This window comes from Delphinapterus leucas, chromosome 9 (genome assembly GCF_059928025.1).
Source record: "Delphinapterus leucas isolate spDelLeu-1000000601 "Yukka" chromosome 9, BTC_Dleu_Yukka2, whole genome shotgun sequence".
NCBI classification, from domain to species: Eukaryota; Metazoa; Chordata; class Mammalia; order Artiodactyla; family Monodontidae; genus Delphinapterus; species Delphinapterus leucas.
In genome coordinates this window covers 20,050,747-20,074,817 of record NC_143137.1, presented here as the reverse complement: position 1 = coordinate 20,074,817, position 24,071 = coordinate 20,050,747, and the positions used below count along the sequence as shown (strand labels likewise).

General features: G+C 44.7%; 1 protein-coding gene across 2 annotated transcripts in view; it reads right to left on the bottom strand.

The window, feature by feature from the left end:
* Nucleotides 1–1,941: 1,941 nt before the first annotated feature.
* CHCHD3 (coiled-coil-helix-coiled-coil-helix domain containing 3) overlaps nt 1,942–24,071 on the bottom strand; it is a 316,341-nt gene continuing 294,211 nt past the window's right edge. The window contains exons 8-10 of one of the 2 annotated variants that reach the window (XR_016394280.1): nt 5,745–5,946; nt 5,014–5,191; nt 1,942–2,033 (exon numbers count right to left, since the gene is read on the bottom strand). Coding sequence is in view for 1 of the 2 variants with exons in the window: in XM_022580882.3 (XP_022436590.1) it covers nt 24,034–24,057 (24 nt within the window). In the remaining variant the exon portion in view is untranslated. Of the gene's footprint in view, nt 2,034–5,013; nt 5,192–5,744; nt 5,947–23,323; nt 24,058–24,071 lie in introns of those variants that run through there. The other variant, XM_022580882.3, reaches the window with a different exon arrangement.

Sequence of the window (24,071 nt, the reverse complement as noted above, 5' to 3'; positions counted from 1 at the left end):
CGGGAACACTCAGACGGGGGTTAGCCCAGAATCCTTCCTGTCCCAGTGAACTAACCAACTCATTCCTTTCTGCCTGTTATAACCCCAGCTCAACAGACAATGGCATCCTCACTCATTTAAAAATGCCTCTTCTTTCAACTGCCTAGCTTTCCACATTTGTTAGTCAGAAGTAATTCACCAATATGTAAAATCTACACATTACTGACGTTAAGTGGTAAAACCACTTAAGTTTTACAAGTGAAGACCCCAGAACACCTTGGGGGCTCAACACAGGCACCCCTTCTCCCACGTGTAAGGGAGAGAATCCAGACTAAGAAGAAGACAGCTGCAGGGAGGAGGATTTTAGTCACATGAGAAAAGCCAGAGCTGATGGCAACTGAGACAGGTGAGGCAAGGGAGGCCGGTGGGTGAGCCATGTGCGCGGGTTCTGCCCTACAGGCCACACGCAAGCAGGTACAAACACCCCAAGGGTGGACGCTGGGCATTACTGGCAAGGTGTGTGGGCTCCTGCAGCCCCACCTAAGCACTGCCGGGCATCCTCAAGCGAACTTCCCCTCTACCTCAGGAACGGGCACCCAGGTGAGGTCACCTTCCTGGTGCCCTCCCTCCGTCTCACAACTCACGAAAACAGGACCTGCCCCAAGTCCCACCCTCCAGGGCCCTGGAAGGGAAGCAGCAAATCCACTTTGCTAACTGGAACTAAGGTGTTACAACCAATAAGATCAGCAAGCAACACTGTCCCTTTAACAAGGACCCCAGTGCCTTCACTCAAAAGAGACCAGTGGCAGAAGAGACGTTCTCACTTTCATAAGTGGCTTCCTTGGCCTAGCACCAATGCTGCTCACAGAAGCAAAGAGACTCAAAGCAGCTGACCAGCACAATACCTTTATGCCATCTCATGATCCTCCAAGAATCATGAAGACATAAAATACATTAAAGAGATTCTGTAAGGAACCTGGGCTTGCCATGTTTCAGATGTAGCAGAATCTGATTCTAGAAGCCTGGAGAGGCCAGCTTACCCCAGCTGTGTCCCTCTGCGGCAAATTGGGTCTCTCCTCCCTCTGTGCTCCCACAGAACCCCGCTTGAGCAGACCCAGCCCTTGTGTCCCTCTGCCTGGCATTATCCCATGAATTTTGGGACAGGGAGGGGACCTTGTCTTTTTCACCTCTGAGTCCTCTAGGGCTTAACAGGTCAAAATGGAATTGCCAGCGCCCTCCCTGGGCCGCCCCAGCCCTGATTCTGATTCCCAAGCTATAGGAAAGAGGGCTGCCATGTTCTCACCTCCTGACTGGGTCAGGCCCACCTCCACTCGCTTCTAGAGTGGGGAAAGCATGTGGGTGACCTAGGCAAAGGCCAGGTGCACAGCCCCCAGAAATAAAATGCAAACCGTGACAATCTGTGAAGACCGGATCTTCAGGATTGAAATCTCATCTTCCCAAATAGTGAAGGGGCCAGCTGATCAGAGACACCTGTCCCCAGGGGCGCCCTGAGAGCTGAGTTCAACACTGTCTCCCCCCTATTACCATGGAGGTAGCAACAGCTAATATCCAGGGGTCAGGAGGACCTGGCCCAAGACTGAAATGTACTTTACACAGATGATTACCTTTCAGATGGTCCTATTCATCATCGTAACAAAAACAAGCACTTGACTGGAGTTCCATTCCCGGTTCTTGTGTCCCAGGGGCCGTGGACTCAGTCTTCCTCTGCCCCACCTCCAGGGACCAGGAACCAAAGCTAGACCTGGCTGCTGCTAAGACATGCCATCCACACTTTCATCTCTACTCTGTCACCGATTATCTGTGACTTGGAGCTGACTTACCTCTTCCCCTCCGATTACTTCTCTCTAAAATGGTAGTAAACCAACTCCCCAGAGGCGTCCTCTGGAGGAGCAAGGTGACACATGCCAGGAAGAGCCAGGCACACCTGCAGACGCAGCACGCACTATTTTTATGTCTTACCTGAAACCGACAGTCTCTCCACGGAGTCTGCTGTGTTGGCTTTTCTGCCCATAATATTTGTGGTCGGATCATGTCTGTATTTAAACCAAACACAATATTTAAGCCACCAGAAATAAGAAAACAAAGAGGGGAAAATTCCACCACATACGTTTTTGGGGTTTTTTTAAAGTCTATTCGTCCAGATGGTGGTCATTAGCAGGACCGCCTGTCTGCACCTGTTACTGTTTACGTAACAGAACCCACCTATAGGCATGCGCTCGGCACGTTCTGGATGAGCCTAACAAGTGATGCTACAGGAACAGACACAACCTATAGCTCTGGGAATCACCATTTAGTTCTTTGGTAGAGATAAGAATAGAGCTCTTGGTGCTACAGGGATCTGCAAAGTCAATGACAGCTTGGCCTGAAAGCCTCAGGGACTCACATCCCTGCCTTTGATAAAGCTGCTTCCCACCCTGAACATATGTCCCTGCTTATAGTGAAATCAGCCCCATCAGCCAGTTGGTGTTTCCTAAAAATCCCCATGCCAGGGCCCCACTCGAGACCCACCAATCTGAATTCTTTGGAGAAGTACCTGGAAAAACATCTATTGGGCTGGCCAAAAGGTTCATTCGGTTTTCTCCGTAAGATAGCTCTAGTAATACTTAGTTGTCTTTAACTTCATCCGAAACAATTTTGTTAGATTGTATGTGACAGCTGTCATCAATGTGCATTTTAAAAAAGACTTATCAAAATTAGTGAATTTTGGGGGATCCATTTTAAGATTGAAGATGGAAGGAAAAAAGCAACATTTTCAGCATATTATGCTTTATTATTTCAAAGAAGGTAAAAATGCAACTGAAACTCAAAAAATGATTTGTGCAGTGCATGCAGAAGGTGCTGTGACATGATCAAACATGTCAAAAGTGGTGTGCGAAGTTTCGTGCTGGAGGTTCCTCGCTGGATGATGCTCTGTGGTCGGGTAGACCAGCTGAAGCGGACAGCGATCAAATCGAGATGTTAATTGAGAACAATCAACGTTACACCACGCAGGAGATAGCCGACAGACTCAAAATACCCAAATCAAGCACTGAAATCATTTGCACCAGCTTGGTTATGTTCATCACTTTGATGTTTGGGTTCCACATAAGTTAAGTGAAAAAAACCCAGGGCTTCCCTGGTGGTGCAGTGGTTGAGAGTCCGCCTGCCGATGCAGGGGACACGGGTTTGTGCCCCGGTCCAGGAAGATCCCACATGCCGTGGAGTGGCTGGGCCCGTGAGCCATGGCCACTGGGTCTGCGCGTCCGGAGCCTGTGCTCCGCAACGGGAGAGGCCACAGCAGTGAGAGACCCGCGTACCGCAAAAAAAAAAACCAAAACCAAACAAACAAAAAAACCCATCTTGACTGTATTTCCGCATGCGATTCTCTACATAAACGTAATAAAACATTCAGTTTTTAGAACAAATTGTGACAGGCGATGCAAAGTGGATACTGTACAGCAATGTGAAATGAAAGAGATTGTGGGATAAGCGAAATGAACCACCACCAACCACACCAAATGCCGGTCTTCATCCAAAGAAGGTGATGTTGTATATATGGTGGATTGGAAGGGAGTCCTCTATTATGAGCCCCTTCCGGAAAACCAAACAATTAATTCCAACAAGTACTGCTCCCAATCAGACCAACAGAAAGCAGCACTTGACGAAAAGCGTGTGCTCTGGACGCGCAGGCTCAGCAGCCATGGTTCACGGGCCCAGCCGCTCCGCGGCATGTGGGATCTTCCCAGACCGGGGCACAAACCCGTGTCCCCTGCATCGGCAGGCGGATTCTCAACCACTGCACCACCAGGGAAGCCCCCGCATGTTTCTTTGATGACCAGGCAAAAACAGGTACAGCTTGGCTGGGAAGTTCTGATTCATCTGCCATATTCACCAGCCATTGCACGTTTGATTTCCATTTATTTCGGTCTTACAATATTCTCTTAATGGAAAAAATTTCAATTCCCTGGAAGACTGTAAAAGGCACCTGGAACAGTTCTTTGCTCAAAAAGATAAAAAGTTTGGGGAAGATGGAATTATGAAGTTGCCTGAAAAATGGCAGAAGGTAGTGGAATAAAAGGATGAATACATTGTTCAATAAAGTTCTTGGTGAAAATGAAAACTGTGTCTTTTATTTTTACTTAAAAACCGAAGGCACTTTTTGGCCAGCCCAATGTTTTAAACACCCATGTGATTCTGACACTGGGTTGAGCTTTGGGTCTTCTGGACTGAAAGAAGCTCAAGGCTTTGAGTGGAGCCCTTGGTTCTGTTCCAGGCTTGGCGATAACTTCCTGTCCTTCCTGTATAACTCTGGGCAAGCCACTGTCCTCTGGGCCTGACGGTCTCTCAAATAAGGATCCTGGACTAGAGTAAGTGATTCCTGCTTGTGTTCCAGGAGCCCTAGGGTTTCCTTGGAGGCTCCAGAAGTTTCTAAATGGAAAGTGGTAGAAATAGAGTAGTTTGGGCTCTGGGTTACCTGCCTCAAGAGTTAATCATGGGGCTGCTAAAAATCTATTGACAATGGTCTGACATTAAGCAAGAGCAAGTGGGAACATCTGCCTGGGATACAGGAAATACACAGCCCTGTATGTGTTCAAGGTGGCTTAAATGAGCATGATTATTCCAGAAATCACATTTTTAAAATGTGAATCCCTGAGGGAGTCAGGATTTGGACTGTGGGACCTTGAGAGTACTTATCACTTCATTTTTGGGAGCCGTGATTTCCTCATCCTTCAAAGGAAGGAGTAAAACTGGACTCCATTTAGGGGGTCTCACATTTTGCCATTCCAGTGGTGAACATGGTCTGCATTGCATCCACCCCCCTACACCGTGAGCAGACCCAGGTAGGACCTGTGCCTAGAACCAGGGTGAGTCAGCTGACCCCCCTGGGAACCCAGTGCACAGCCTTGACCTCATTACCATTTGTTCTGGAATGAACTGTGTCTTCCCAAGTGCATAAGCTGAAGCCCTAACCCCAAGGTGATTGTATTCGGAGGTAATTAAGGGTAAATGAGGTCATAAGGGTAGGGTTCTAACCTGATAGGATTGGTGGCCTTGGAAGAAGAGATACCAGCGAGCTCTCTCTCCACACATGCATGCACCCAGGAAAGGCCATGTGAGGACACAGTGAGAAGGTGGCCATCTGCAAGCCAGGAAGGGAGTCCTCACCAGAACTCGTCCATGCTGGCACCTGATCTCTGATTTCCAGCCTCCACTGTGAGAAAGTGCAGAAACTGTGAGAAAATAAATGTCTGTAGTTTAAGCACCCCCGGTCTGTGGTATTTTGTTATGGCCGCCCCAGCTGAGATACCATCACACCATGACCAGTTGAGTTCCTCGGTCACGGTCACTTGAAGCAGCCCACAGCTGTGTGTGCGTGGCTCATTCTGTCTCATGGCAGCTACTTCATCATAAGAAAGTCACTTGCTCTCATTTAGAGTGTCTGTCTTTTCTCCCACACTAATATGCAAGCTCCCTGGGGGCTAGGGGCTTGACATCCTTTTTCTTTCTTATCTGCAAAACTCTCACAAGGTCAGCCTGCCAGATATTTTACCAGAAGAAGAAAGAGACCCTCTGAAGTTGGTGGCTCATGCCGGGTCCCACCGCATGGAGAGAGGACCCTTGGCAGGTGGTGCGCCTCCAATTTCTAGCTCTGGGTGTTTGCTATTGTGCTCTTTTCCTTTGGAGCCTCAGCTCAGTGAGGACCTGTTGATGGAGTGGCAGTGGGGAGGGAAGCAATGGCTTCCTGGTGCCTGACCGCTTCTTACCCTCCAGGACAGGCGGAGCTCAGTTCTCAGGACCCAGGAGTTGGGCATCCTTGTGCAGTAGGACTTGCAACACGAAAGGAGTGGATCCCCACGGTGGGCTGGGGAGGGGCTGGGCAGAGCAGAGCAGGTGCTTCTGTGTGTCTCTCCAGGAGGTCTTGTAGAGCAAGGATGCTGTCTGCCAGGTAAGAGAGGCCTGTGGGTTCTGGAGCACCAGGCATGAGCCAAGTTGATAAAACACAGTATTAATAAGGTTACAATTTTTGGGTTGGTTCCTATACTAATAAACACCTTAAAATTACTTGTCTACAGCATTTACATTTAACTAAGCTCTTTCAGCTTAGTTAAATGTCATTTATTCTTTACAACAACCCTGAGAGGCAGATCTTATCCCCGGTTTGCAGGCAAGGAAACAACCTCAGCTGTGATTAACCAAATTCACATGGTTTTTGAGTGGCAACACCAAGACATGAAGCCCTGTGTTCTATTCCATGTCCAGTGTTCTATTTCATCCTAGGTTTGCTTCACACAGAAATCAGGGTTAGCTACAAGCTACTTCTCAACTCAGCCCATGCCTTGGAATCCTGTGCTATTGGCTTCAGGGTGTGAAGTAAGCCAGGTGAAAACCTGGATGGCTTGATGTAAAGAGGTGCTTCCAAAATGGGGTTCCAGGGAACCCTAACTCCTAGCAAGATGTTAAAACATCCTTTTTATTTTAAGTGTGGGGCTGTTCTACAAGTCAAGTTTGGGCAATGCTACGTACAGTCTTTCCTTCCTAGGAAATTATGTTAGCACTTAAAGGCTCTGAAAAGTCCTGCAATAAAGAAGCTGGCATGCATTTAATTCAGCATTTGACAACACAACTAATTTTTCAGTCAATGAAAAACGTTTTCATTTGACAGCACAACTAATAGCAGCATCTTGGTCTAGAGAGAAGGTGATGCAGGATGTAGAAATGTCAGTGGCTAAGAGAACAGGGGAGAGAACAATATGCCAGACATAAAGGATTACTGAATTGAAAGGAATTAAACGTACAATCATTGTCAAACAAGCACGTTTAAATCCTCTCTTAAAACTTGTCACTAAAAATACTTCAGCTAAGTCTCTTTAAAGTATTAACTCATGTCACTGTTTATGTGTAAGTGTATTTTCACTCACAGGATTAGTAAACCAAACATCGATTGCTTTTTGTTTTCATTTTCTCTCATATTTTCTGTACTTTCTGAGTTTCCAGATAAGTATCATTTATAAAGTAATTCAAAACAAATAATTTAAAATAATCTGCCATCCAACAGCTAAAGATTTAGGAAGAAGGGTGGACGCTGGAGCACCCAGGGAACAGAGGGGTAAAGGTCAACGTGTGGTCCACCAGGACCAGAGAGAACTCAATAGGAGGTTTTTTAAAACCGAGAGTGACTGTGTAGGCATGGAAATGTAGGTTTTAGAAACGCAGATTTCTGGATGGAGCAGCGCTGAGGCCCCAGGTCTGACCTCTGTGTGTCCCTGGGCGGACTAGAGACCCAGAAGAAGGGCAAAGACCAGAGAACCCAGGGGAGGCAGAACGAAGAGCAGGACTTAGTCCACAAAGAGAGACAACATGAGGACGACATCAAGACGTCCCCCCAACGCACGCACACACACAGCCTTTGGGCAGCCCTGGCAGAGAAGGTGCCTCCTTGAGCCCAGGTGTGCGTGGGCAACCTGCTGATGCTGCGTAGGGGAGGAGCAGGGCAGGTGCAGCGCTCCCCTGTGAGTATCTTTTCTTCTACCTCCACTTTGCCGTAAGATGCTCCTTTACCCCACATGCCACCTTCTCCCTCTGATGGACTCCCTTCCCTGTTCCTGCTCCCCCTGGCTCCCCATTCCTCCCCTGCTGTCCCTACCCTCTGCCCTTTCAGGGAGGAGCCAGCAGAACAGGGCTGGCATTGATGCCCACAGCCAAGGACTCGTAAAGCCATGCTCACAGGTTCACTCACTGGCGTGAACACAGGTAAAACACCCAGAATGGTGTCTAGGCTTGGTAAGCACTGGGCCTTATTTCTTTCCTCCAGGCAGGGCTCTGCCAAGGGCAGGAACACGAAGACACTTAACATTCGGCACTTTACAAAGCCTGAGGTGTCCCCCAGTGTCATGTTGCTCCCAATTTAACAACCAGGAGAGCAGTGGGCAGCTGCAAAAGAGATGCTGCCAGTTCAAATCCAAAGCTGGTTCCACAGTCTGTTGGTTCTTTGGCTTCAAGGAAAGCTTCATGCTTTCCATGCTCATCTTTTCCAAAATGGCATCTGAGGCACCATTTCCTTCATCCCCAGGTGCCCTGGGAGGTAGGTATGGGTAGGGCATGGGTTGCAGCCTTACAGCACAAGGCTAGAAAGTGGGTCTGAGTTATTTTCCACTGTTCCAAAAAAAGATTACACCTGTCAAAGAATGAAATTAGACTTCCTCACCCCGTACACAAAAATTAACTTAAAATGGACCCTAGACCTAAATGTAAAAGCTAAAACTATAAAACTCTTAGAAGAAAACATAGGAGTAAATTTTCATGACCTTGATTTAGGCGATGGTTTCTTAGATCTGACTCCCAAACCACAAGCAACAAAAGAAAAAAATAATGATTTAGAAATGCATTGGACTTCCTAAAAATTAAGAAAGTGTTTGTGCTACAAATGACATATCGAGTAAGTGAAAAGACAATCCACAGAATGGGAGAAAATATGGGCAAACCATGCATCTCATAAGGGATTTGTTTCCAGAATATATAAAGAACTCTTACAACAAAAAGACAAGCAAGCCAATGTTTTAAATGGACAAAGGACCTGAAAAGATACATCTCCAAAGAAGATATAAAACTGGCTGATAAACACACAAAAAGATCCTGTTGGTCATCAAGAAAATGTAAATGTATCACCTCACACTCACTAGGATGGATGTGCTCAAAAAGATAGTAAGTATTGATGAGGATACGGAAAAATTAGAACCCTTATGTACTGCTGGTGGGAGCGTAAAATGGCCCAGCCACTTTGGAAAGAAGTTTGCCAGTTCCCCCAAATCTTAGGTACCCTATGACCTAGCAGTTCCACTCCTAATTATACACCCAAGAGAAGTGGAAATGAAAGTCTGCACAAAAGCTTACACACCAATGCTCATAGCAGTATTTTTCCTAACAGCCAAAAAATGGAAACCACCCAAATCTTCATCAATAAAATGTGGTACATTCATATAATGGAATGTTGTTTGATAATAAAAAGGAATGAAGTTCTGACACATGCTACAACATGGGTGAACCTTGAAAACATAGTGCTGAAAGAAGCCAGTCACAAAAGATGATTCCATTTACATGAAACTTCCAGAATAAGCAAACCTAAAGAGAAAGAAAGTAGATTAGTGGTTTCCTGGGGCTGAGGATGTGGGCGGGGGCCAGGGGGGAAGTGTGGATAGGGAGTGATTGCTAATGGCCATAGGGTTTCTTTTTGGGGTGATGAAAATGCACTAAAATTAGATTGTGGTGATGGTTGAATGACCCTGTGAATACACTAAAGACACCGAAATGTACATTTGCGAGGGGTGAGTTGTGTGGTATGTGAATTATATTTCAACAAAGCTGTGTTGTTTTTTTTTTAAATTAATGAAATTGGTGTAACCCCATTTTGAAACTGAATAGGCCAACTGAAATGTCAAGTCTTGCTTTTGACTGGAATCCCTCAGTTTGGCAATAATGATAGTTTCATATTGACTACTAGTTGGTTAGTAGAACTACTTTTCACTTGAGTATTTACATTCTGCCAGGCCCTGTGATAACGTCAGTGAAATAAAGTATCAATAATAAAGAAATGGATTAGGATGTAAGTGGTTGGTTAGACAACCCCTCGGACCATGATGAAGACATAATGGGTTGAAAAAGGTCTTAGCTGGGTAGGAGCCTCTGGACCAAGAAGACAGCCAGGCCATGTGGCCTCTCGCCTCGCCTCCAGGAACAAGGGGTGTTTTGAATTCACAGATGATACTGATTTGGGAGGTGCAGGAAACACATAGCTCTAGGAGAGAAAGCAAACAATCTGTGGAGGGAGAGGTTAGAAACCCAGGCAAGCGATCACCCAGCAAGGCATGTTAGAAAACAATGCCTGTGAACAAACACCACTGGCAGAGACAAGGAGCAGAGACCTAGGAGATACAAGTGTTGACGCTGGCTCATGGCAATAATCTACAGCAAATGAGATGGGGATGTGCCAGTGGAAAAGGCTGTGCAATTTGGAGCCATTAGCTCAGCCCGTCAAAGCAGAGCACGCCAACTCGTCTAACAGAGACCTTGGTCCTACCATGATGGGAGCAAAAACCTTCTTTTTCAAAGATATTTCTGTGTCTGCTGGCATTCTCCTGGGTGACATTCACAGGAGTTTTGAGAACATAAAGATTTGTCAGGACTGACACGAGGCTCTACAAATGTTGCCTACTGTGGCTTCATAGCTGACGATGTGGGTCAGCTGAGCAGCTGGTCAACAGCAACAGATCCCATAATATGAAGAAAAGCTGGCCAAAGCTGTGGGGAGTAGTGTGGAGTCAAGGATACTCACAGGAGGACGAGTGGGCAGAAGCAGAAAGATCTCAGGCAGGTGTAGCTGATGGAGGTGGGGTTGGAAGCATCAGATACTTGCTGGTGAGCTGGGGCTGGATGAAAAATGCCAGGTGCTATGGACTGAATTATGTCCCCTCCAAATTCATATGTTGAAGCCCTAACCCCCAATGTGACCTTTGGAAGGTTAGATGAGGGCAGGATGGTGGGGCCCTTATAATGGGATTAGTGGCTTTTAAGGAAGGGACACAGTTGTGAGGACACAGCAAGAAAGCAGCTGTCTTCCAGCCAGTAAGAGTTCTCACTAGGAACTGAATCAGTCAGCGCCTTGGTCTTGGACTTCCCAGTTTCCAGAGCTGTGAGAAATAAATAACTGTTGTTTAAGCCAATGATATTTTGTTATAGCAGCCAGGCTGACTAAGACACCAGGTGTCTGCAATCAGGCAAATGCTCTTGCTCATATTATGGCAAGGGACTCAGGGAACATTAACTCACAATAATTATTGAAAAGCTCTGGATCTCTACAAATATGTAAGAACCACTACCCTCCAGACACTGATAACACAGCATGGAGCCAAAAATGGAGCCTTACTCTCATGGGGTTTATGTGCTATGGACTTCACCCTATGGCTAGCAGTTCAATAAAGGTATTTCTCAGTGCCCTTGAGCTAATGCTCTTCCAATGTAGTGTTTTCCTAAGATTTCAACTGATATAAGGATGGACTTCAGAATAGATCAACTCCATGCCACTCAGAGAAAAGCTTATTAGGTGCCAGACACTGTAAAGAAGCACCACAGATTCTTTAAACTTGTTATTACATCAGCCCCATGGAAGTTATATTTTTATCCCCATTTTACAAATTATAAAACACACTTGAAGAGGTTTAAGTAACTTTCCAGAGTTCACACGGCTTTCAGGTTAACAGAGCCAGGACTCAAGATAAGGTATGTCTGACTGTAAAACTCTGCCATAACTGTATATTCATCATGCACTGTGTTATGGTTATGTATGAAACACTCAGCATCCTTTACGCAAATAAACATCTTCCACTAGTTGGGAACCATTATTCTGGAGGCCAGAATGCTCCACTGATCTCTTGGTTGCCCAACTTTAGCATCTCTGGGGAGCTATGCATCCCAAGAAGACGGTACAATCTGTAATTCTCAGGTGATGCCAGGGAGTCTATAATTTAAACACCCCAAGTGATCATTTTTAGATGCACATAAATCAGATTTACTATTATTCTATAGAGAAATTGTTTTTGCCTATACCCTTACCTTTTTAAAGATATTTATTTATTTATTTATTTATGGCCACGTCGGGTCTTCGTTGCGGTGCGCAGGCTTCTCATTGTGGTGGCTCTCTTATTGCGGAGCACAGGCTCTAGGCACGCAGGATCAGTAGTTGTGGCTCGCGGGCTTAGTTGCTCCGCGGCATGTGGGATCTTCCCGGACCAGGGCTCGAACCCTTGTCCCCTGCATTGGCAGGTCGATTCTTAACCACTGTGCCACCAGCGAAGCCCTGGATTTCTTTTTAAAACATCTTTATTGAGATGTAATTCACATATCATAAAATTCACCCATTTAAAGCATACAGTTCGATGGCTGTTAGTATATTCAGAGTTGCACAACTATTACCACAATCTAATTTTTGAATGTTTTCTTCATACCTTTTAGCAGTCACGCCTCATCTTCCCTAACACCTGGCCCCCGACAACCTCTAATCCACTTTCTGTCTCTCTGGATTTGCCTGTTCTGGTCATTTCATATAAATGGAATCACACAATATGTCATTTTTGTGTGACTGGCTCCTTTCACTTCGATTAATATTTTTCAGGCTCATCCACATGGTAGCAAGCATCAGGACTTCATTCCTTTTTATTATCAAATAATAATCCATTATATGGATAGGCCACATTTTGCTGTTGTTGTTGGTTATTCATTCATCAGTTGATGGGCACTTGGGTTGTTCCTCCTTTTTGGCTATTATGAATATTGTTGCTATGAACATTCATGTACAAGTGTTTATAGGGGGCCTATGTTTTCATTTCTGTTGGGTATATTCCTAGGGGTGGAGTTGCTGGGTCATATAGCAATTCTATGTTTAACCATCTGAGGAACTTCCAGACTCTTCCAAAGCAGCTGCACCATTTCACTCTGACCAGCAGTGTATGAGAATTCTAATTACTTCACATCCTCACCAATACTTGTTTATGTCATTCTTTTTGATCACAGCCTTCCTAGTGCGTATGAAGTGATATCTCACTATGGTTTTGACTGGTGTTTCCCTAACAATTGGCAATGCTGTCTTTTCATTCGTTTATTGGCCATTTGTATATTTTCTTTGGAGAAAGGTCAATTAAGAGACTTTGGCTACTTTCCATTTGATTTTGATGGACCTGACTGGGGACTTCATTTAACACTGTTCTATTCCACGACCAGAGATTCAAAGTCTAACCTTCACCAAGCATTTGGTGAGGAGACTCAGGTGACAGATTATAAGGATTTTATTAAAATCCCAACCCCTCCTAAGAAGAAAGCTAGCCTGAAATTGGTGCCTTAATGATGGAAGGAGAACAGGGAGTGGGAGAGAAGACTGCATCTTTGTCAAACGTAGAGGGATCAGTTAGGAGGTTCTCAGCTTCAAGTAACAGCAACCCCAATTCAACCACATAAGTGAAATGCATAAATATACCACCTCTTTGGACAGGAAGTCCAATGATAGAGCAGTTCAGCTGATGCCTGGCCTCTACTCATGTTTTGCCTCGGCTACCCCCATGTCTTGGTTTCTGCCCTCAGGCCCATCACTCCGTGACTATAATGTAGGCACCAAAACTCCAGGCCTCATATACTCACAAAACACCACCAAAGGCCATCAGGGGAAATATGACCCAGCCTCACTAGTGTTGCTTTTTAAGTTTCCCAGAAGCACCCAAGAAACTTCCCTCACACTCCATTGGCAAGAATTACGTCACATGTCCATTCCTAAACCAATCACTGTCAAGGAAAGTGATTGCCTTAAGTTAATCAAGATTCATCCCTGGGGCTGGGTAGGAAAGGCTAGTTTCCCCTGAAAGGCTGATACTTGCACAAACTCAAGGTTCTATCAGTAAAGAAGGGTATTCATGCTTAGGTAGGTCACAGCAAACATCATTTATGACAAGCTAGAGGGAGAAATTATGGGAAAAAAGACCTGGAAGAGACTTTGACCCTCTTACATCACCCTCTACAGATTTATAGAGATTCTCCTGATGGACATTATAGACCACATGTAACCTTTTTAGTGCCTAGTAATCCTCACTCTAAGGACATTATTTATGTGGCTTCAAGTTGTCTATAAAACAAAGGATTGGCCCAAGTTCTCCTGGCTCTAAAAGACTGTCAGGTCCAAATGGACGGTACTCATGGGTGGGTGTGGGTGGGCAAAGGTGGGTGAGGAAGGAGTCCAGGGACCCCTAGATTTCAGTTCCTGGTGATGGGAGCATAAGGTGGGTATGTGGGTAGGTGTCAAAAGCCAAGAGGAGGAGCCAGTTTGGGAGAGGTGAGGGGTGGGTGAGGAAATTGTAAATAATTAGCTGTTTTGGACAGCTTGAGATTGTGGTCAAAATCATCCAGGAAAATATGTGTAGAGTTCTCAAATTTTGATTTCCTCTTTTGTTGTTGTTGTTGATTTTTAATCTTCGAAAACCAGGAAAAGAGCACACAGGGAAGGCAGGTGGCAAAGGCTGAGCTGGTGATATTTCCTGGAGCCCCACGCAGCTGCTTTGCACACAACTGCATTAGCGAGCAGCTCCAGCTTCAAAGCCAGTGACAAACCGCCACTGAACAGGGCCTGAAAGTTCCAGATCAACAGTTACTTTCCTTCCCAACCAAGTCTTTTTTGCCTCAGAAGACCCTGGGAAACCAGCAGCGACGTGGGACTGGGAGTTTTATTTAGAATGGCTGGGCTCTGCGCCCTGCACCCTCCTGGCCCACCTGGGGCCTGTGGAAGGGCTGCACCTGGAACCCCCTCCGGAGGCGGAAGCAGCGGGTGGGCACACAGCCCGGCTGCGTCTCCATCTCCGCCTCCTGAGTGGCAGGCCGTGGAGGAACACGATGTAGTGAGACAGATGTCTTGGAGCTCAGGAAAGTAAAAAAGGAAGCAGGGAATTTGTCTGACAGACCCCGGTGAGCAAAACTAGCATCAGCCACAAGCAGGAGGCTTTCCTGTTATTTTTTCTCTGCCTGAAACCTCAGGAACTTCGCCCAGGCAAGAAAACCTTGTGCTACCGCACCCAGTACATGAGAGGAAGTGGATGAAAAGAATGGGGCTTTTATTCATTATTCACTCAACGTTTATTGAAAGCTTATACTGTACAATGGCACTGGGACAGATGCCGTGCGGGATTTGGAGGTTGCCCTAAAGATGTAGCAGCAGGATGATGCATGTGTGGAGAGGAGAACACGCAGCAGTTAAGCGCCAGGCTTCCGGGGAGGACAGGGGTGGGCTGCCATTTAGTAGCCGTGTGACCCTTGGCAAGTTACCTCACCCATCCAAGCCTCAGTTTCCTTATCTGTAAAATGGGGATAATAAAAGTAGCTAACTTACAGGATTATTGCAATCAGAGATAATGTATATAAAATACTTAATACAGCTCCTGGCTCAGAATACCCCTCAACAAATGTCAGTTACTAGTAATTATCAAGGGAGAGGAAATGACTTTGTCACAGGGATAAGCTTGAACCTGTTTAAGTTCATCTTAAATCCTTTTTATTGTGAAGTATAAGATACACAGTGAAGAACACAAAACAGATGTACAGCTCAATGAATTATCATAAATTAAGGGCTACCCTGGTGGCGCAGTGGTTAAGAATCCACCTGCCAATGCAGGGGACACAGGTTCGAGCCCTGATCCAGGAAGATCCCACATGCTGCGGGGCACCTAAGCCCATGCGCCACAGCTACTCAGCCTGCAAGTCACAACTACTGAGCCCATGAGCCTAGAGCCCGTGCTCCGCAACAAGAGAAGCCACCGCAATGAGAAACCTGCGCACTGCAATGAAGAGTAGCCCCCGCTCGCCACAACTAGAGAAAGCCCGCGTGCAGCAAGACCCAACACAGCCAAAAATAAATAAATTAAATAAAATAAGTAGATTTTATCTACTTCGCCAGTACCCTTGAAGACCCATTTGTGTCCCTTCTTATCAGTACCCACTCTGACACCCAGAAATGTAACTGATATCCATTTATAACTCTTCCTTATTTTTCTGTATAGTTTTATCACATAAACATCCATCCGTAAACACTATCATTCATCTCGCCATTTTAAGAAGTTTATAGAAATGGAATTATAAAACGTGTTTTTTTTAGTCCTTGACTTCTTTTGCTCAAGTTTGTGAGAATCATCCATTTTTACATGTAACCATAACTCACTCATCTGTATTACTGTATAATATTTCATATGCCTCAATATAGTCACTGTTTTCATTACGATGCACATTTGGTTGTTTCTACTCTGTAGCTATTATGAATGCTATTGAACATTCTCTAGGTATGTACCTAGGAATGGTATTGCTGGGTCATCAGGTATGGATTTGTGCTATAGACTGAATGTTTATGTCTCCCCAAAATTCATATGTTGAAACCCAGCCTCCAATGTGATGGTATGTGGAGGTGGAGCCTTTGGGAGTGATTAGGTCATGAGGGTAGGTCCGTCATGACCGGGATTGGTGCCCTTATAAGAGAGACCCCTTATAAGAGAGATCCCAGAAGAGCTCCCTCACCTCACCTGTCATGTGAGGGTATAGGGAGAAGATGGCCATCTATAAACCAGAAGCAGGCCCATACCAGACACCAAATCTGCCAGCAAGCACCTTGATCTTGACTTCCCAGCCTCCAGAACTATCAGAAATAAGTTTCTGTTGTTCTTAAGCCACCCAGTCATCTAGAGTAATTCTGTTAAAACTAAGACATGTTCAGCTTTAATAGATAATGCCAGATCATTTCCCAAATTGGTTGTACCAATTTGCACTCTTACCAGCAATGTTTTAGAAACTAGTTGCTTCACATCCTGTCAACACTCAGTCTTTTCCATCTTTTTAGTTTTTGCCATTCTGGTGGATAAATGGGGGCATCTCATTGTGAATTTAATTTGCATTTCCCTAATTAGTAATGCTCTTGAGTACATTTCATATGTTTATTGGCCATTCAGATATTTATTTCATGTGAAGTTCTTATTTCAGTCTCTTGCTCATTCTTCTGTTCAGTTGCCTTTTCTTACTGATTTGTAGTTCTTTATATAGCCTGGATGTGAGCCCTTTGTTGGCTTATGCTTCACAAATAAGATCTTAAGATTTGCCTTTTCACTCTCTTGGTGTCTTGATGAACAGAAATTCTTAAAGTAATGTAACTTATCAACTTTTTCCCTTATGGTTACTGTTTTTGTATCCTGTTTAAGAAATATCTCCTTATGCTGAAGTCATGAAGCTATTCTTCTATATTGTGAAGAATATCTATATTCTATATTCTTCTTCTAGAAGCATTAGTGTTCTAATTACTCATTTAAAGGATATTCCAATTAAAATTGACTTCTGAGTAAGGAATGAGGTACAGTCCAGCTTCCCTTTTGTTGCATGTGTATATCTAACTGATCCCCCACCATATATATATATTTTTTAATTGAGATGTAATTGATATGTAACATTATATTAGTTTCAGGTGTACATGATTCAATATTTGTATATATTATGAAATAATCACCACAATAAGTCTAGTTAACATCCATCACCACACATAGTTACAAAATTTTTTTCTTGTCATGAGAACTTTTAAGATCTCTCTCAGCAACTTTCAAGTATTCAATACAGTATTATTAATGACAGTCACCATGCTGGACATTACACCCCTTATTACTTATTTTATGGCTTGTTTTATTTATTCTATATTTATTTGTTTAATAGCTGGGACAAAAAAGTCCTAAGGAATTCCCCGGTGGTCCAGTGACTAGGACTCCGCGCTTCCACTGCAGGGAGCATGGGTTCCATCCCTGGTTGGGGAACTAAAATCCTGTAAGCCCCGGGGCGCGACCTAAGGAAAAAAAAAGTCCTATGTGTCCTGCCTGCCTCTCTGAACCCATCTCCCACCACTATTTGCCTTTTTCGCTCCACTCAAGCCCCCAGGACCTCCTTGCTGCTCACTCCCCTAACACACCAAACTTGTTCCTGTCTCAGGACCTTTGTGCTTACTGTTCCCCCAGCCTGGAGTGCACCTCCCCAGATCTTCATATGAATGGTGCCCTCAGTATATTCAAGAATCTGCCAAACGTCACTCCCTTCAGCTGTCTTCAGTGCCCTCTAACATAGCACGTCTCCCGTGAAGCCCTACTCCCGCTCCCTGAACTACTCCTTTGCTCTGCTGTAGCATTCTGCAGGACATCCACTACTCCCTGACATTAACATTCAAGCCTCCTCCCCTCTCAGGAACAGAAGCTCCATGAGGTCCGGACCTTGTCCATCATGTTGGCCACCATCTCCCTGACTCCAGGAACAGTGCCTGGGGCACAGAGTAGACTCTGCCGATTCGGTGAGTCAGTGTACGAATGACTCCAGAGAGGCCAATGTGACGTGGTCCTACGGCAGACAACCTCTCCCAGGTACTAGAAAACGCGGGAGTGGTGAGCTAACTAGCAAGGGTTGACCCATAAGGTGACAACGAATAAGCCACTCCTACACTGAAGAGAGTTGAAAGTGGTTATAAAAACTCGGGACAGTAACTTCTGATGTTCCTGAAACAACAGTATCTTAACGGTGATTCATAACCCCTCTAGACTGCTTCTATACAATAACATCTAACTCCACTGATGAAGTCATCTCCAGTAGGAGAAGAGCAACTTCCGCCTTAGTTACTAAGATTTCCAAGTTCTGTGTTAAGCACCTGAGGGTAAGGTGTGTGGACTTTACATTTTGGATTCACATTTAAAACGCAGCTCCTGCAAAGGTATTTTAAGAACACCTAGGAAAAGTAGAACTCCCACCAGCAGGTGAGCTAACACCCTATTCACCCTCTTTTAAAAGCAGAGCTACCAGCCCCTGCTCTGCAGCCGGCCTTCCAAGCTAGAAATAAGATGACACTGCCACTTCAACTCTGTTGAATAATATTTTCAGTAACTCTGTGGTCATGCTTCTGAGACCAGGGTGCACGTTACCCTACGGAGATGCAAGGCAAAGCTAAAATTTGCAGGTTGCCATGGCGTTTCTGGTTTCATGCTGAGAAACCTGGCCTGTGGCTATGAAATGAAGAAAACGTTTTTTACCCATGTCTCTTGAACTGCACAGGCAGCAGAGAAGCAGCAACTGGCCTCAGTCATCTGGCCCTGAACCTTACTGTATATATTCTCCAGTGAGGAATGAGTGAGTACAGCCTTTCAACCTATGCTGTGGACATGATGAGGGCCCAGCAGCAGCCTGGCCAGTAGGCGGACCCGACGGAGAAGGGCACTGCAGGCGGCTCCCCGAATATGGGCCACTTGGAGTCCAGCCCAGGCGGGCCACTCCCGGGACAAAGTCTAGGTAGGAAAGGCATAGCTGGAGCAGAGTGGTACCCTGCAAGGTGGCCACTAACCTCTGGCTTCCACATTTGCATTTAAAAACCATTGTGGAAATGTAATTTACTTTGAAGGGTGCTATTCAAAGCAGACTGCCCTCTCAGCAAAGTAACAATGGCCACAGCCCAGTAAGGATCCTCGCAGGAGATGCAGAGACATGTAGGGGGACAGAGAGGTGAGGGAAGTCAAGCTTTTCGGCACGGGAAAATCTTTGAAGTGTGTGGAGACCTCACCTTATCACACTCACTTCAAGAGGTTTGAAGCATTTCATTAAATTGAAGCACAGCTGTTTTCCATTTAGAGTTGACTTGGTTTGAAGGAGTTTCAGGGACTGAACATGACAGTTTCAATTTTCAGTTTCCAACTTCCTTAACTGAAAGTCATAAATATGGTGGCCACATTTCCTGAATCCAAATTGGGTTTAACACTGGGCCGTCCCCTAAAATACAGGGAATGCTTTCATGGTCTGGAGAAGGCTGAGGGTCTGTTTGGAAGGTTCAAGACAACTGGTAGGAAAAGCGGAAGACACTTTTGATTTGGATAATGACTTTTGCTTTCTCCTCTACAGCAATTCAACTCTTTTTATAGAGGCTCTGCCAGCAAAACTGAGGCTGGAGGCACCAGGAGACACAAGATGAAAATTTCATCATCTTCATTCAAACATCAGCCTGGAGCTAGGAGAATGAATTAGATGGCTGGTCGTTTTTCTCCCAGTGACTGTTTTTTGGGTTTCTTTGAATGGAATTGAAAGTTCCTTAAGCTATCTGGTACTTTGGCCAAAATTCTTAGTGTAAGGGACCTTGTCAGGTGAGTGAGGTGATCTCACTCCAGGTATAGGAGAACAAGTTCCCTTTGTCTCTGGTGCTTATCAAGTCAATCCACCATCCTTCACCAAGGAGTGCTCTCCAAGGTACATCGGGGCAGGAGTCAACCTCCTTGGGATACAAGGGTGGCCTCAAAGTTTCCTATTCCACCGAGCCTGGAAAATCACTGACTACTCCCATCTCACGTAGGGTATGGGGATGACAGTAAGATGGATATAGCTGCAGATCATCTAAATTGAAATAACTAAAAGTGACTTCTCTCTTCGCATTATAGTGGACTCTGAATGACAGAAGCTGGAGAATGAAAAGGAGTTTATGGGGATAATGCCCAGTCCTTCTCTCCACACAGCTTGGAGCGCCAAGAGCCAGCATTCCATCTTACGAATAGTATGTCCTTATCCTCTCCCGTTAATTGCCTTTACATGGTTTTAGTCACTGTTGGCACCTCCGACACCCAGTAGGTCAAGGGAAGGAGAGAGTGAAAACTGAAAACTATAACGTTCTGAAGTCTTTCAAGGACTCAGCAAGACAAGAGGCTAAAACAAATGTCTAGCATACATTTTAAAATAAACTGTGGATGTGAATTAACCAGCCCACGTGTTGTTCAGACTAATGCAGGTATCAGCACCAGCATCAAGGTCTCCTGTTCTGGGGGTGGTTTGGATTGTGAGTCTCACTGGCACAAACAGGGTCCAAGTCCTAAGGCAACATTTCAGAAGGGACACAGCCCACCCACTCAGTAAATCCCCTGGGGCAAGTAATGGGAAACCATTTCTCTAATGAGGATCATAAACTATAGGAAAAATACAATCAAAGGCCACAGAGAACTAAATACAAATTTACGTCTTTTCCCAGAGAATTTAAAAGTTCCATTTACCGGGTTTACAAATTAAGAACTACAAACACAGAAAATGACCAAATGATAAGACGTTCTAAATATATAACTAGTTTAAGAACTAGGAGCTTGGGGAAGAAAAGGAAGTATCAAAAATCTCTTGTTATAATGGAGAAGAACCAGAGCCGGCCACTGGGCAGAGAGAAACCTGAGGGGAAGGGACTTGTTCCAAGAGGCAACAGCACAGAACTCAGAGCAAGAGCCCAGGATTCTGCACCCAAGACGATGCCATATGTCTCAGGAGGTGGGCCTGGAAGGCCAAGAAGGGTGAGAAAAGTTTAAATACACAGAAGAGTCTAGAGGAGGCAATAAAGATGGAGCGACTGCGGGGGAGGGGGGAAGCTGAGAAATGGATGAAAACTTGGGGAAACCGTGACAAAGAAAACAAATATACATTAATTCACTCATTCAAAGTATTCGCTTGTCAAGAATTGTAACTCAAAGCAGAATCATCACAGGAAGTTATTGCTACCCTTTCAACTGTTCAACTGCTCTAGTTCTTAAATCTTGAAAGGGTCAACTCCTACAGCTCACAGAAACGGGGAAGAGGATAATCCTGTGGGTTTCTGATGAAAGCAATTATACCTGTGGGCTGAAAGATGTCAAACTAAGAACCACAGGTTCCCAACTCCTAAGCCAGAGAAGGTGAGGACACCTGGCCGCTTGTTTAGTTCGAAGCAAAACACCGGCAGCCTAGAGCTGCTGTAGAGAGAAGTCTCACTGGTTGACCAGCAGGCCACAAGCACCTGGCTTTTAGCACTCCACGTTTGCTATTAATAATGATCAGTCCGTAATTTTTTAAATTGTTGCACGTTGGCACGTTTTCTGTAATAAGTTATTGACTTTCCAAAGGGAGGAGTTTGTGCTGATTTCGACCCCACTGTCTTCTGGAAGTTCACCAGACGTTAGTTTAGCGTTATAACATCTGACCTGCTTTCAGGATACTTTATTCTTCCTGGCTTCATGAGCTAAACCGTTGTGGTTCAAGGCGTGTTCTACTTAATGGAGATGCTAACTGATTGGAATATGTTACTCCCATGAGCCTCACACAGATCACAACATTCTCCCCAAGCAGTTGTCCTGAGGTTAACAGTGACCTGGGCTAAGTTGTGATGCAATTAACAGGGAGATCTCCGAGGTGCAGGAAAAGGCATCATTTCACCCTTTTATTTCTCCTGAAGTGTGGTCTTTCCCGCTTGTGCCCATCATGTTCATCAGAATGAGACGTTAATAACAGGTGCTGGGAGAGAGAGGTCCTGACAAACCACCTCCCGTTTTCATGGATTTAACCAGCTTTAAATGCCTGACTCTTCAGTGCTTTATTTCTCTGCCAGCAACAAGACTGGCAGCCTGGGATGTGCCAAGTTCTTGGCTCTAAATTGCAAAACAAAGCAGTATAGGAGGGAATCTGTGAGTTCGCTGATTTGCAAACACTACAGCCAGTCACCATGTACACATTTGTTTTCGTGTACCTATTATTTCTCCCAGGCAGTTACCTGGATGCCTTCCTGACAGTGCCAGACTGTGCTGCTGCTCAAGCTACCAGCGCTTCCATCACTCACACTTAGATGAATGCAGCTTATTCTGCATCATTTAAACAAACAAAACAACGCTTTCATTAAACAGAATCACAGAGCCTTTCACTAATTATCTGAGAAGCGTCCCCAAGGTCATTCAGAATCAACATCAGGTTTACAGGTGTGCCCACAAGTGTCCACGAAGATGCCATTCAAATGGAGCCGACTCGGGAATCAGATGTGTGAGAAGCCAGAATGACATGTAAGGGGGCTGCTTGAAATTTTCCTGACACAAGTTGCATTCCTCCCAACTTTCTCTAAGTAAAAGACATGTGGATGTTCTTTCCATGCCCCCAGCTCCAAACACCAGTTTATTATAGTCACATATCCAACGACAATGGACTCGACCAACTGTATGTGGAAAGCATCTTGACTCTTCACCATAAGCCTACAAAGCAGGTTCTTGCATTTCCCCTCAATTTACAGTTGAGGAATCTGAGGCTTAGTATGGTGGGGTGACGTAATTAGGTCCCCCAGGTGGTAGGTAGCAGAGTCACTATTTGAACACAGATGCATCTTATTCCAGAGCCTGTTATCTTAATTATTTTGCTAAATTATCTCCTTCTGTAACAAAATAAAAATGAAATAAAAATTCTACATGACAAAAGATATTCAGATGACATCACAGATCACTAGCATTCTCTTTTTCATCTATTTCCCAGAAAGATCTTTCCATTTGGTGTGAATGCTCATTTCCAACTTCCAGTGTTGAAGCACCAGTCCTCTGGTAGAAAAGTGAGAGTTATAATCAGGAAGTTTTTCTTTTCTTTCCAATTTCATCAAGTCTCAGGGTCAATTTTTTTTTTTCCTTTTAACATTTTCCTAGTATTGCAGGGTCAGAAGTTCCTAACCAAGGTTATCTAATCTAGTGCTTGCCCCAGGCAGGATGATTTTGGTCATCCCAAAGAAAGGAAGGTTCATGCAATTTGTAAAGATCTTACTGAATGTTACGTACCTGAGAGGTAAATTATAAGCATCTCTTGCCTGTCTGAGGATCTGCAAAGTGTGTTGGAGCTTTTTAGAGTAAAGGCACCACACAAATACAAATTAATAACAATATAAATCAACTCAATTCCCATAAGTATAACCATCTAACCTGGAAAAAACAAAAACACGCGAGGCCCCAGACTACAGTGACAGTCTTCATCAGAAAATATATTTATTATTGATAGTGAGTGAAGTAAAGATGTCAGTATTCATGATAGACGAGAGGTTGCAGAAGCCAAGGTTGCCTTCATGTTGATAGAAAATGCCTTATTTCACTCATAATCAGAAACATTATTCCAGTAAAAGAGGTACATTTTCTCTCCTTTTTGTCTTCTTACATGATCACCATAATAAGTTAAAATAAAGTAGCTCTTATATAGTTAAGGGAGAAAAGAAAAAGAGAGAAACCCAACATGTCACAGCCTAGCCAATTCCACCCAGCACTGCTGGACCGAGATGGAGGGGTTTGGCCTTCTCTTCTCCCCACCCCAGTGACCTCAGCCCTCGATCCCAACTCCCAGCTTTGTGGGAGGGCAGGTTCATCCAATGATGGAGCTTGGTTAGAAGAGGAAGTTGAATAGAAAGTCCACAGAAGGTGGAGAGGACTGCCTTTCTTTTTAATCATCATAAATGGATTTATTAACACTGTAGCAAGCCCTTGATGGCTGATCCCTGATCTAGGCCTTGGCTTTTCAAACTGTTGCTGATCAAACTGTGATATGCTTCTGTTGAATCTGCTCTCTGATGCTTCTCTTTAATGGTCTTCTCTTTAAATGAGTTGCTTTCTTACTAGGAAAAAAAAAAATGTTCCACCTCTGGAATTAACGCTGAAGGAATTCTGCTTGTTCTAAAAGTTGATTTTATCCTCCCTTCTCAAGCATGCTCTGAAAGAGAAATA